At 37.8% G+C, this 12,599-nt stretch overlaps 1 protein-coding gene across 8 annotated transcripts in view; it reads right to left on the bottom strand.

Moving 5' to 3' along the window:
- QTMAN (queuosine-tRNA mannosyltransferase) overlaps nucleotides 1-12,599 on the bottom strand; it is a 389,119-nt gene that overhangs the window by 263,592 nt on the left and 112,928 nt on the right. For 7 of the 8 annotated variants that reach the window (XM_040474979.1, XM_040474978.1, XM_040474983.1 and 4 more), the window contains exons 2-3: nucleotides 6,884-6,948; nucleotides 3,299-3,502 (exon numbers count right to left, since the gene is read on the bottom strand). In XM_040474979.1, coding sequence (XP_040330913.1) covers nucleotides 3,299-3,477 — 179 coding nt within the window. In that variant the 5' untranslated portion in view covers nucleotides 3,478-3,502; nucleotides 6,884-6,948. The remainder of the gene's footprint in view (nucleotides 1-3,298; nucleotides 3,503-6,883; nucleotides 6,949-12,599) is intronic. The other variant, XM_040474980.1, reaches the window with a different exon arrangement.

A 12,599-nucleotide genomic window follows, 5' to 3' on the forward strand; every position in this document is an offset into this window, starting at 1 on the left:
AAGTGGCCAATGATGAGAATCTGCCACAATACCTCAGATGGAATGAAGAATACAATTGTAAGCAGCTGAGAGTGAAAAATGATTTTCAGTAACAGTGATCGTTTCAGTTCAGTAAAGATACTGCACGAAGAAGAAAATACATACAGTATCTTCGATGCCTAGTCTAGGTATATCCGAGAAAGTCGAAATACCACTCTTGGGACAAATGACTCATACATTTCAGAACACAAAATTTAAGGCCCATCCTCAAAAACACTTTTCTGCATTCCACAGTTTCCAGAAGGCAAAACTCTAATATAACCAATGAAATAATAATTACCAACCACTTTTAAGAAAAATAACTTTTAGGGTTTTTGTAACCTCTGATAAAATTAAACAGCTCCAAATGTGAATCACGATGTATTCTTTCAGCTGTCAGGATAAAGCAGAATCAAACTGAGTAATTGGGATGAAGCATTTATTCCTTGAGTAATAAAATAATTTCTGGATAATAAGCTCACAACATTAATGACTACATGTACAGAAGCTGAGAAAAGTAACACATGTACCTACATTCAGGGTGTTTCTCATTAGACACAGTCCCTACCTGTTTAGAGTAATTTTGCATAGTAGGTAATAACGGTGCTTTATGAATTTTGAGGATTTCATTTGCCAAACAAATAGAGTAACTAAAAAACAAAAACTTTTCATATCTTTATTTTATTTTAGAGAGAGAGAGAGCATATGCTCAAGCAGGGAAGGAGTAAAGAGGGAGAGAGAAAGAGAGGGGGGGAGAGAGAGAGGGAGCAGGTGAGAGAGAGAGAAAGAGAGAGAGAGAGAGAGAGAGAGAGAGAGAGAGAGAGAATCCCAAGCAGGCTCCACGCCGAGTGCAGAGCTGAACATGGGCTCGATCTTACGATCTCAGCCACAACCTGAGCCAAAATCAAGAGTCCAACATCTAACTGACTGATTCACCTGGCTCTCCAAAAGTTACTTTGTGCTTTGTGTTTTTAAGAGAGAGAGAGAGAAAGAGAGAGAGAGAATCCTAAGCAGGCTCCGATGCTCAGCACAGAGCCCAACTCGGGGGGTGATCCCACGACCCTGGAATCATGACCTGAGTGGAAATCAAGAGTTAAACATTCACCTGACTGAGCCGCCCAGGTACCCTTCATATCTTTAAAAATCTCCACAGAGATCAGTTTATCTGGTGTAACAAAAGACTCTCCTTGTACTTCCATGCAGGATTGAGTGAGCATATTTTTTTTAACTTACTGTAAGTTTTCAGCTGTTGCTATTTTTCCAAAAGTATTCAAAAAGAGTAGATAAGTTATCATTGGTCAAATACAACTGTAAGTTCAACTGGTGAGGTATCTTTCAGTGAAGTCTGATTAGATTAATGCAGTGAACTGCACAGCCGCGGTGATGTCTTGCGGTGACTGACCTTGAAAGATCTTAGATAGCGCTGTTAGGACCTGTAGGTTGTGGCCATCAGGGAGTAAAACTTTACATCACAATCTTTCAGAAACTGACCTCCCAAGCAAGACTGCTTCAAAGAGCAACGTGATGTTTCACCTCAGATCCTTCAGTCCTCACAGGGAGCGGAGAAGCCACAGGCACAGGAGTGTGTATGTGTGTGTGTGTGTGTGTGTGTGTGTGTGTGTGTGTGTGTGTGTGCATGCTATCCGTACACATATATCTGTGATACAGTCATTTCATTCTGAAAAACTGCATAATAAAAATGAAATCTAACAGCAGACAGAGAAATGGTTCATTTCAATGTTCAAATCGTTGTAGAAATGTATTGTATCAAATGGTAACGTTAAATGAAAATGTGCCATGAAACTAACCAGATTACGTGACCTTAAGTAATATAATACAATTGGTGCTGTGAAAACACAATTAAATGAGATGTGAAAGCAACTATAAACAGTCAGGTTTTAACACAGCAACCGTCTTACCATTGCCTTTAAAACTTTTATATTGATACACTCATTGAAATTTCTAATACTGTTCATGAACGATATTCACTTATTGATATCAGAATACAAAACACTGAATTATATAAGGAAAAATACACTTTCGATTAGAAAAATACACAATATTTTTGTCCCTCAAACAGCATTTTACCTTTATAATCCCAAGCAAAGTGACTTGAGCGCTCACTGTTATTCTACCTGATAATCTGAATTCTCAGACATGAGGCATGGTTTTCATCCGCCAAATGGGGTATTCTCTGAATCCCCCAAATGACTACTAAGAACAGCAACCTACATTTAAATCCCAAGGTCTTGTCTCCCTAGTGATTTCCCCACCTACAAGCAAGACAGACATGGCTGCTGAAGGGAAGGTGAGCACGACAGTCATGTCTTCTCTCTAACAACCTGTCTGCCCTAACTGCGTTATCAGCCTGGCACTCCCCACTCCTGCTTAAACCAATGCAGCCCTACACAGAAGGGCCCAGATTGGTAGGAACAACAGGTACATAAAAACCACAGTAGGATAATCTTCCACTGTTTAACAAGCAGGAGACACATGGCCATAAATATGGATACAATAGGGAGATAGGGATGTTCAGTACTCTACTTGGCCCTCACCAGATGCAATCAGTATTTCTCATCCATCTTTCCAGTGTGTCCCATAAGAATCTCTGATAGGCACCCCTACTTCGCACTTCCTGATAAATCAGAATTCACAACTGACAACTGAGTCCTGTGTCCCCATAATCTATTCATCCTTTAGGCAAAGGTTACCAACTCCACACTGTGTTCCTACTTCGTAACATCAAAACCAACTCCTCCATTTTCTCATGCTCACATTGCACATGCCTGTCTATCTCTACCTCAACAGTCTTGAAAGCTTCAAGGGCACAGATCTTGGTCACCTCCGTCTTTTCAACCTCAGCTCCTAGCACAGAGCAGACACAATAAACTAAACTAAAACAGCACACTCACTAAAAGAGACACTGGAGCTTATGGAACAACAACAACAACAACAACAACAACAACAACAAACATGCCCAAGATCAACTCTTCTCTCAGGCCAAAAAATGTCATCCACACCCACACACGTGCATATGATAAAATCACAAGACAAATGAGCAAAGGCTTGTAGGTTCAAAATGAGGCCATTTTCCTACTAGCCGATGTCCTCAGAGTGTAAAATGTACCCTGCTGCTCTACTGTGTCTAAAGGGACATGTCCTTAGTCAGACTGACCAATTCCATGGCTGGAGAAAATCTCCTAGACGCTGACAGAGAAGCAACATCCTCACAACAAGTACATTAAAAACAGGCTGACAACGCAGCCTGAGCTCTGATTACCTGTACTGTTCACTGATGGGAATATTCTGGGAGAAGTATAAAGCCGATGTGCGCGCTCTCCAATGCCATTTCTTTGCAGGAAGGGAATAAAGGACACAGTCTTCTAACTCTTCTTGGAGCAGATCCGCCAGCTGTTTATGGGACCCTCCATAGAACGCTTCAATGATGAGAATACTCATCGGTCCTTTTAAGACTTCACAGATTCTAAATAATAAGCAAAAAAAATATTTGTTCCAACATATATATGTGTGTGTTTATAAAGATATTTTTAAATAAAAAGAAGTTACCATAGCGTACCCAAAAAGCAAATACAAGTAATTTAAAGACACTTATTTTTTTTTAAATATGCATGTCCCCCTTTTTTAAAAAGTGTATTAATGCTTAGGATTTATATTTTTGTAATCAATACCTTTACATCATTTTTGTTAATAAGAGGAAATAACGGATGCTTATTTTTCTGTTTTCCTCATGCCCTAAGATTGCTTCCACAATGACTCCGTTTTTTCTCCAACCCCAGGAAGTTTAAAGCCCTCTCCTGCTATGATCACTCACTTCCTGGTTGGAATGGCTTCGACCCTGACTCAGTAACCACAGAAGTGGTTGGCCTAGAGCTCTACTACTCTCAGACAGTCACTGAACTCATCTCCTATGACTTCCACTCCAAGAGCCCTTCATTTGTGAGGACTTTTTCAACTCAGAAATTTTCTGACTCTGTCACTCTCATATTAATTCACCTTTCAATTCACCAGCTATCACTGCCCCCAGTGAACCATATTTAACCAAAAAAAGCACATGGGGCACCTGGGAGGCTCAGTCGATTAAGCATCTGACTTGGACTCAGGTCATGATCTCGCAGTTCATGAGTTTGAGCCCCGTATCGGGCTCTGTGCTGACAGCTCCGAGCCTGGAGCCTGCTTCAGATTCTGTCTCCCTCGCTGTCTGCCCCTCCCCCACCCACACAAGGTTTCTCTCTCTTTCTCTCTCTCTCTCAAAAATAAAGAAAAGAGGAAGAAAGCACATTCATATTCACATCTCAATTCTCTAGTATTAAAAATCTTAGGATACAATTTCTTGAGACACTGCATGTATCTTGACCACTTCCCACTATCACCAATATCCCACCTGCAAAGGTAAACCAACAAAGTGGAGTAAAGCTACATGCCTATGAACCAGCAAGGCTTCTACAACCTTTCTGTAAACAACCATCCCATCAAGAGAGATAAAGTAATGTTGTTATTAAAGATAGTAAAATTTGGGGCTCCTGGGTGGCTCAGTTGGTTAAGCTTCCGACTTCAGCTCAGGTCACATTCTTGCAGTTTGTGGGTTCGAGCCCCAAACTGGGCTCTCTGCTGACAGCTCAGAGCCTGCAGCCTACTTCATATTCTATTCTGTCTCTCTCTCTCTCTCATAAATGAATAAGCATTAAATAAATAAATAATAAAACTAAAGACTTGGCAAAATTTTCATCGCAGAGTTAGCTATCAAAGCAATTTTTTGGTTTAATAAAATGACTTTTGTTAATGTGCTCAGAGAAATAAAAATATGTGTGAATGTAAAAAAAGTCCACATACATTTCAAATTATATGCTATTTCCTGTAAGAAGTAAGGAAGAAACATCACTCTGTACATAAATACTACACTGTTTAAAAAATATTCCAGGTTTTTTAATTTTCCTTTATGATTTAAGTAAACACCATTCATTAAACAGAATATTGCTTTTCTTAATAATGTTGTTCCACAAAATTATTAGTCTCAACAACTCAATGTTGCTTTTCATTAATAAAACTCTACTTCACCTTGTTCAATCAAAGCAATGCCTACTTAACATTGCATTTCAAAGCAAAAAGTCTCAGATGGTTCTCAAAGAAACAACTAGAGTGAAAAAAAGCTTAGTTCTTGATATCTGAATCTTCCATTGAGCATTTTTGGAGAAAAATATACAAGTACATATTTCAGTCATCTACAGAATAAGAAGCGGTGTTCCTCGGTGGAAAAGACATGAACCTTGCGGCCAGGGAGATACAAGTCTGAAGTTCAGCAATGTGCCTTAGAGCTGAGTGACTTGGGCAAGTTACCCAAGGCTGTAGGACTCAGTCTCGCCTTCTCTAAAATGGGAATAACAATACCAACCTCAGAGGTGTGCTGTGAAGATAAAATTGAAGCATAGTAACTAACAGACAGTAATAAGATATTTTGCCCCTCCCAGTATTAGTACAAATCATCTTACTTAAGGGGGAAAGATATCTTTGAATTCTCCTACATTTTAAAATCAGTAATTTTCAATCACGGTCACCTCTCAACCAAGGACAGTGGGAAAGGTGGATACACATAAGCATTTGAAGTACAGTGAGTGTTACTCATTCATCATCAGCAGCTTGTATTTCAAATAAGAATGTGAGAGCCCCACAGGTATTGTGGGAAGAAGTTAGCTCAGGGGCTGAGCTATGCAGAAGCTTGGTTTTTTTCAGGCCAGTTGGAGACTACGTCTAATAAATGCAATGTTCAATAAGATAAATTTAAGAAAATGGTAGTCATTAATCCTTCAAATAATGGAACCTTCTACAAAGTTAACCAAGAGAACAGTATAAGGCAATCTTGAAAATTATATCAAAGGTTCTAAGACAGACTAAAAGCAGTTAACATTAATTTGCTTACTAGATCATACCACATATATCTCTATCTAGGTTTATTTCCTCTGATTTAATCACACTAAGGTGTCTATGCCCTGTATATCCTTAAAAGGTTGTCGTAGGGGCGTGTGGGTGGCTCAGTTGGTTAAGCGTCCGACTTCAGCTCAGGTCATGATCTCGCGGTTCGTGAGTTCAAGCCCCGCATCAGGCTCTGTGCTGACAGCAGAGCCTGGAGCCTGTTTCAGATTCTGTGTCTCCCTCTCTCTCTGCCTCTCTCTCTCTCTCTCTCTCTCTCTCTCTCTCTCTCTCTCTCAAATATAAATAAACATTAAAAACAAATTTTTAAGAGATAAAGGTTATTGTAAAAATGACCTGAGATATTTCCCCAAGTGATGGAATGTGATCTAAGCCACTCCAAAGAATATTTCACTCATATAACCTCAAAGAAAGCAACATCAATATTAGAAGGGAAAAAAGGCTTTCTGTATTCTTCAGTCCTTTGCTCCTTTTCATGATTAATCTAGAGCACATATCATGCCATATATTTACAAATGTTTCTTATGGGTCTGAATCATGAGTTATCTGCAAATCATAAGCCAATGTGGAGGCAGTATGTGTAGGTGCTGCTAGAGATTCAAGACATTCAGTAAGCAGAACTGAACACCAAGCATGTGGGAGGTCGAAAAATAGAAAAGGGGAAAAAAAGATTATAGCTATAGTAGATTTCCACCCCTTTAATAGCTCAGTAAGAAGAGTGAAATGTACAGGTTTGAACTAGCATTTACTTGAGCATTTTTCTAGTGGCCAATGGGTGTGCCTGCATTTTGGGTATTTTTCTAGGGAGAGTAACTATGTCCTACCATCTCTGAAAACTATACTTAGTGGCTTTGATTCATGGAAATTTGTTCTGCTTGTTTTGTGGAGACAGACATATCCTGGCAGTTCCCCTACTTACTTCTATTGCAACTTTTGTGGCAAGAAGAAAATGTGTTCTTGCCTATAGTCTTCTTAAAGCACAACCTGGAAGAAAGATGATTCCCATTAGGTGCAAGCAAAAGAGAGGAAGCTGATTTTTAAATATAAGATTCAAACCAAATGTCATTTATAGCACATTAAAGAACAGTGCAAATACTCTTGCTGTGCTTGAGTTTTTAGAAAGCACTGCTTGAAACAAACAAGCATGAGTTTGGAAAAAAAACACACTTTGTTAAAAAGAATTTTTGCTGTGATGCTAGAATTTACTAAAAGATAAAGGGAGTACATTATTTGCTCATTTTAGCAACAGTCCCAGAAAACTGCAGGTGGTCACCCTGACAGAACAGATGCTCCCAAGCACAGGTGAACAGGTGGATACAGACATCAGGCACCACTACCAATGGCTCCTAGGGAGTGAACGCTGGGGAGCAGCATCCTCAACACTGAAAATGCTTCCTCCGAAGCAAGGAGAGGGTCTCCTTTACAGCCTGAGGCTGTGGCCAGGTGTTTGCCAAAACATGGTAGGCAAGCCTAGACACAGCCAAAGGTCTTACATAGGTGCCTGAGTGTTCATCCATCTGTTAAAGCATTATCACAAGCACCACCACAGAAGAGGAGTAAGGATATCAGAATTAGGGGTGTGGCATTTATTTCAAAGGAAAAACAACAACTAGAGAACTTCTCATGTGAGGAGCAAATACCGATCAGAAAGCCCATGTCCTTTCTGCATGACACTAGACTGTTAATATTTTATAATGTAAAGAAAAAAGTAAATGGCCAATCCATTCTTGCTCCCACAAAGAACATACAAAGTGTGTCAGATAAATTTTTATCAACTTTTAAGTTTTTCTGCTTAACCCAGTGAGCTTCCGTTAAAAAAAAAAAAAACTCATTTCTTCAGCATATTTTATTCCCCAATGATGCCAGATGAATGAGAATCTACTACACTATTAAAGCTTTATGAAAGTTTAATTCATTATCAATACTATGATTTAATGATACATGGCTAAATGCTACACATTAAATTGGCAATATAAATGAGTCAAAGTGATATCTATGACATAGGAATTTTAAACCACTTCAAATTCTATTTAAGATCACCAGAGGTCAAATGATCTATCGAAGAATTGTCTGCCTTTCTAAAAATTTATATTTACGATTAAAAGCAGACACATAGTGAAAAAAATCACAAAAATGTTTCATATGAACATTTTGACCAAAATGAAAAAGTGCCATTAGTGTCATCTCAATTAAAAACTAATAATGCATTGATAAGATCACCAAGAACAAAAGTAGCCTGAAACCAATGCTGTGAATATTTTTAAATTTTTATTAAAACTTTTTGTCACTGTACCTGCATTTATTTTAAGCTTGACCCAATTTCTTTATTCCCTGAGCCATTTTCAAGGTGAACTACATTTTAGTCTACCTCCTCTAGCAGTTACAACTGCTGCCATAGATATTTTTTTTAACAGTAGACAGAAAGGAAATTTGCAATATGCCAATGATCTATTGAAAAAGATGTGCTAAGTATAAACACATCATGTGAATTTTTAAAACAAAACCTAAATCACATTAGAAACCCATAATTAGCCTTCATATATGATGTCAATTCAGTTACTTACAATATTCAAATAATTTTCCAACCAAATACCAGGTAATAATTTTAAATCAGAGGAACTGTTGTATTAATAAATTCCACAGACACCTTACTGCTATTAGCTGTAGGAAGGTATGGTTTCAGTGATGATGGTTTTAACGGTTTGAATCCCACACACATGAGAAATCGATTCCACAGGCTAATCCACACATGGCTTGATACCTTACACTTCAATCAGTTGCTCCAAATATATTTTCTATTTGGCTATACACAATATTTTTAAAAGTTCAGTTTGGCAGAGCAGAAACCAGTGAAGTGAAACACTAAATGCCGTAAGTTGGGGAAAATAAAATTTGAGTAGGACTTCCCAATAGGTCATCAGAGGTTTACCTGGTATTTTCTTACTGACCCTGTCCCTTCTGCACCTCCACCCACCAACTCCAACACGCTGGCTTCTATTTAAAAAGCCACAATAACCCAGCAGGGTAAAATAGGGCAGTACTGAGAAAAGTTAGTATTACCTTCCAGCCCACTCACTTATTTTAATGATTCATCAGGGAAACCCCGGTTGTTAAAATGTACCTGAAATTATCTTATTATATACTAAAAAATAAGCATAAAAAGATTTCTGCTTTGAAACCTGTCACTACCAATTCCCCTAACAGAACCTAATAAGGGTGAATATATAGTAAAAATACATTTTGCTAAAAGGAGTGTCCTCAAAGTATTACACTACAATCAAGTATCATATGGAGGGGTAGAGTGGGGGGGGGGGACAGAAGTAAGCAGATCCTACAAAAAGTTATTTTTGAAAAGCTTTTCATAAAAATCAGGCATAGCAAATCCATCCTATCTCCTAGAACCTCAATGTAATCTCTGAATACTAAAAGACAATCTGGTATTAATGCAGCGTAAAAACCTTACAATCCTAAAACTGTAGGCCCTGGCAATATTCTACACAATTAAAGAAAGTTTGGCTAACAGTAAGGAATGAATCAGATTCCTGAACATTAGTGTGAATTAAAGATAATGCATGATGGAAACTGATCATTACTCCATTATTTGATAATGGGCATACAACCCAACATTTATCATAACTTGTGTACTACTGTGTGTACTTAAATAGCAGCATTAAAAATAAAAATCTTGGGTTCATGCTGAAAATGATGTCCCACTGTATTCATCCATTGTCCCACAGTGCTATGAGCGTTTCAATTTCTTCAGCTCCAACTTTAGTTTCCTGTTGTGGTCATGAAGAACTAAGGATTTATGCACCAAAACCAAGATTTGGTAAGAAGACTTACATGCCATCTTATTTGTGACACAATTTGAAGTAATTTTCAAGTGCACTTTTCCAATTTTTTCATTTGCTAGGATCTTCTATACGTACTCTTTAAACATTACAATCTGATATGCATATATGGCCATGTAATTTTCCCTAACAAATATTTTCATTCTTTCTCAATATGGGATTTTAACTTTCTGTTTAGAACTGTCAGTCACTTATTCCATGACTTGAATTAATACAAAGTCTTGGTTATAACTGTATCAAAGGCAAATTCAACAACTACTTATTCGTACTGACACTAGGACATCATTCACTTGTTTTCAAATATGCATAATTTCCACAAATAAAGAGATGTGTATATATTACAAATTCACTACCTTACATTTTTGTGAAGTTATATTCCACATTGCACAACAAAGCTGTAACTATGAAATTTTTTGTGAGATGTTTACTGGTTTAATATCACTGACAAATAAAATCCTAATCCTCTTTCAATTTTCCATTGCTATTAAGTTCACAAAACATTTCAAACTATAAAAGTAGTAATGAATTAGTTCTCCTGAATACTAAAAATATTTTCAATTTGCCGACATTTTAAAATGTGGCAGTGTATTTACGAATGAGTAGAAACTTTTACACTAGAAAATCATCTCATCGCTCATTTGAACTATTCCATTGCCCTTCTAACTAGGCCTTCATGCTGCCACATCATCTGGTTCCCATCACACCGTTCTCTGTATTCCAGCTACAGGTAATATTCCAAAATGCAAATCTGATCATGAGGTGACAGGCTAAAAAAACATCAACGTCTCTGTCACCAATGGTTAAAGTCCAAGGCCCTAAATGTGGCACTGCTCACCTTGCTTTCCTGGCCTTTCCTTTCTCTTCACCACAGCCCTGCGTCTCCCTCTCCACTGGGATCTCTCTTCCCCCACTTACCCAGACCCTGCCTTGTTGCCTTACCGAGCGCTCACACTCTCCAGTTAATTAACACTTCTGTGATTTCACACCTTTCTCCCTTTGCCATCAGACTCTTCATGTTCACCTCAGGAACTAGCCTCAAATTTCGGCTAAACTAAATCAAGCAGCGAGTATAGCAAAACACACTATATTCTCTTCCAAATACTGATTCTCTTTCTGTATTGTCATAGAAATGAGAATTTATTAGATTTCTTTTCATGTAGATATGAGTTTATCTTAATCTACTTATACAAGAGAAGTAACAATGATAAAAGAAATGGTAGAAACACCACAAGTGATTGCATTCTGGGCCAACACAAGTTTCATGGTCTAAAAGAATGAGTATCTGTGAGATCCGTGAATGTTGAAAATCACCTGCAGTTTTTTAATCTGCTTGGTCTATCATCATCTTAGTTGAATACTAGCAGTGGAAGCAGGATGAGAAGCCAATTCCCTCACCATAAATCTAGAGATCCCATTTCACAATGAGTAATTATACTTTTATTTAATGGCGAAGGGGAAAAAAAAAAGGCATTTTTAAATACTTTCTGCCATCAACTATTCATTTTATAAAAGTCTGACAAGATGAATAATGTATTTGCTTTCTCAGGATGGCATTTCTCCAAGGCTTCCACCTTCCTGAAATGGGCTGCAAATCAGTCCAGTGGGAGAAAATTAGATTATCTGACCCATTCATATATGGATACCTCAGTAGGAAAGTCAAGGTGTACCACAGAATCCTAGGTAGAAGGAATGTGGGAGCCATTGACCAATAGCTTTTCTTTTATAGAAAAAGAAATGGAGAGTATTGAGCATCACAGAGCAAGGGACAGAGCAAGGGGTTAAGTCCAGGTCTTCTGACCCCATGGTCATTTATCTTCCCCATTATACTTCATTGCAGGTATGTGGTAGGATGTAAGTAAAAGGTGCATCCATTTTCTAGTCTTTGGAGTTTGGGGATTAAAAATCAATGTTTAAGAATTATAATATGTACATGATATATATTGCAGTATTTTTTATATGTGGGTGAAATATAAATGTCAGTATAAGATGATAAATATATGTATCGCATATTATATTTAATCATAACTCCCAATAATCTGTACATCTAGGATATCAGTGCTATAAACCACACAATATGGTTATATAGAATACCATATAGTTAGAGTGATAAAACTCAAAACTTTTGTTCTAATCTCTTATAACTCCTTCCAGAGTCCTGCATAATCATCCCTAATCCCACAACTTTTATCCCTCATGCCCCAGCTCCAGACTAAGGCCTTTTTGATAGGGCGGTAGACCCTAATGACGAGGAAGGAAGACAATATCCGAGATTCACATGACAGGAGGGTTTGAAACAGGAGGCGAAGAGGTCAGCCATATAGATGCGCTCAGTTTATTTCATAATTTACTACTGTCACCATCAGACAAAGTCTGAGTCTCCCCGATATAACAATCTGTAGTACTTCTTTGTACTTAACACTTGTAGGATGTATTTATACGAGTGACCACATAATATCTGTATCCTCTACTGGATATTAAGTTCCAAAAGGACAGTGACCAGGTCTGCTTGCTTACCACTATATCTCAGCACTTACAAACAGAAAGTGTTCAACACTCTCTTTGAGTCAATAAACCATAAAACTCTTTAGCGATTGCCTTGACAATTTCTTCTGAACTCATCCAAGACCTTTATTATTATCAACTACAAATAATCACCCCTTCCTACCACTAATTACTACTTACAGAGAGAACTTGACGCACATATTCTATCACCACCTAAAATATAACAGGTGGCATCTTATTGTATTCAAAATGTCACACCTCATTCTAAGGAAAAATAGTTCT

This window comes from Herpailurus yagouaroundi, unplaced genomic scaffold (assembly GCF_014898765.1).
Source record: "Herpailurus yagouaroundi ecotype Mexico unplaced genomic scaffold, PumYag 140, whole genome shotgun sequence".
Taxonomy (NCBI): Eukaryota; Metazoa; Chordata; class Mammalia; order Carnivora; family Felidae; genus Herpailurus; species Herpailurus yagouaroundi.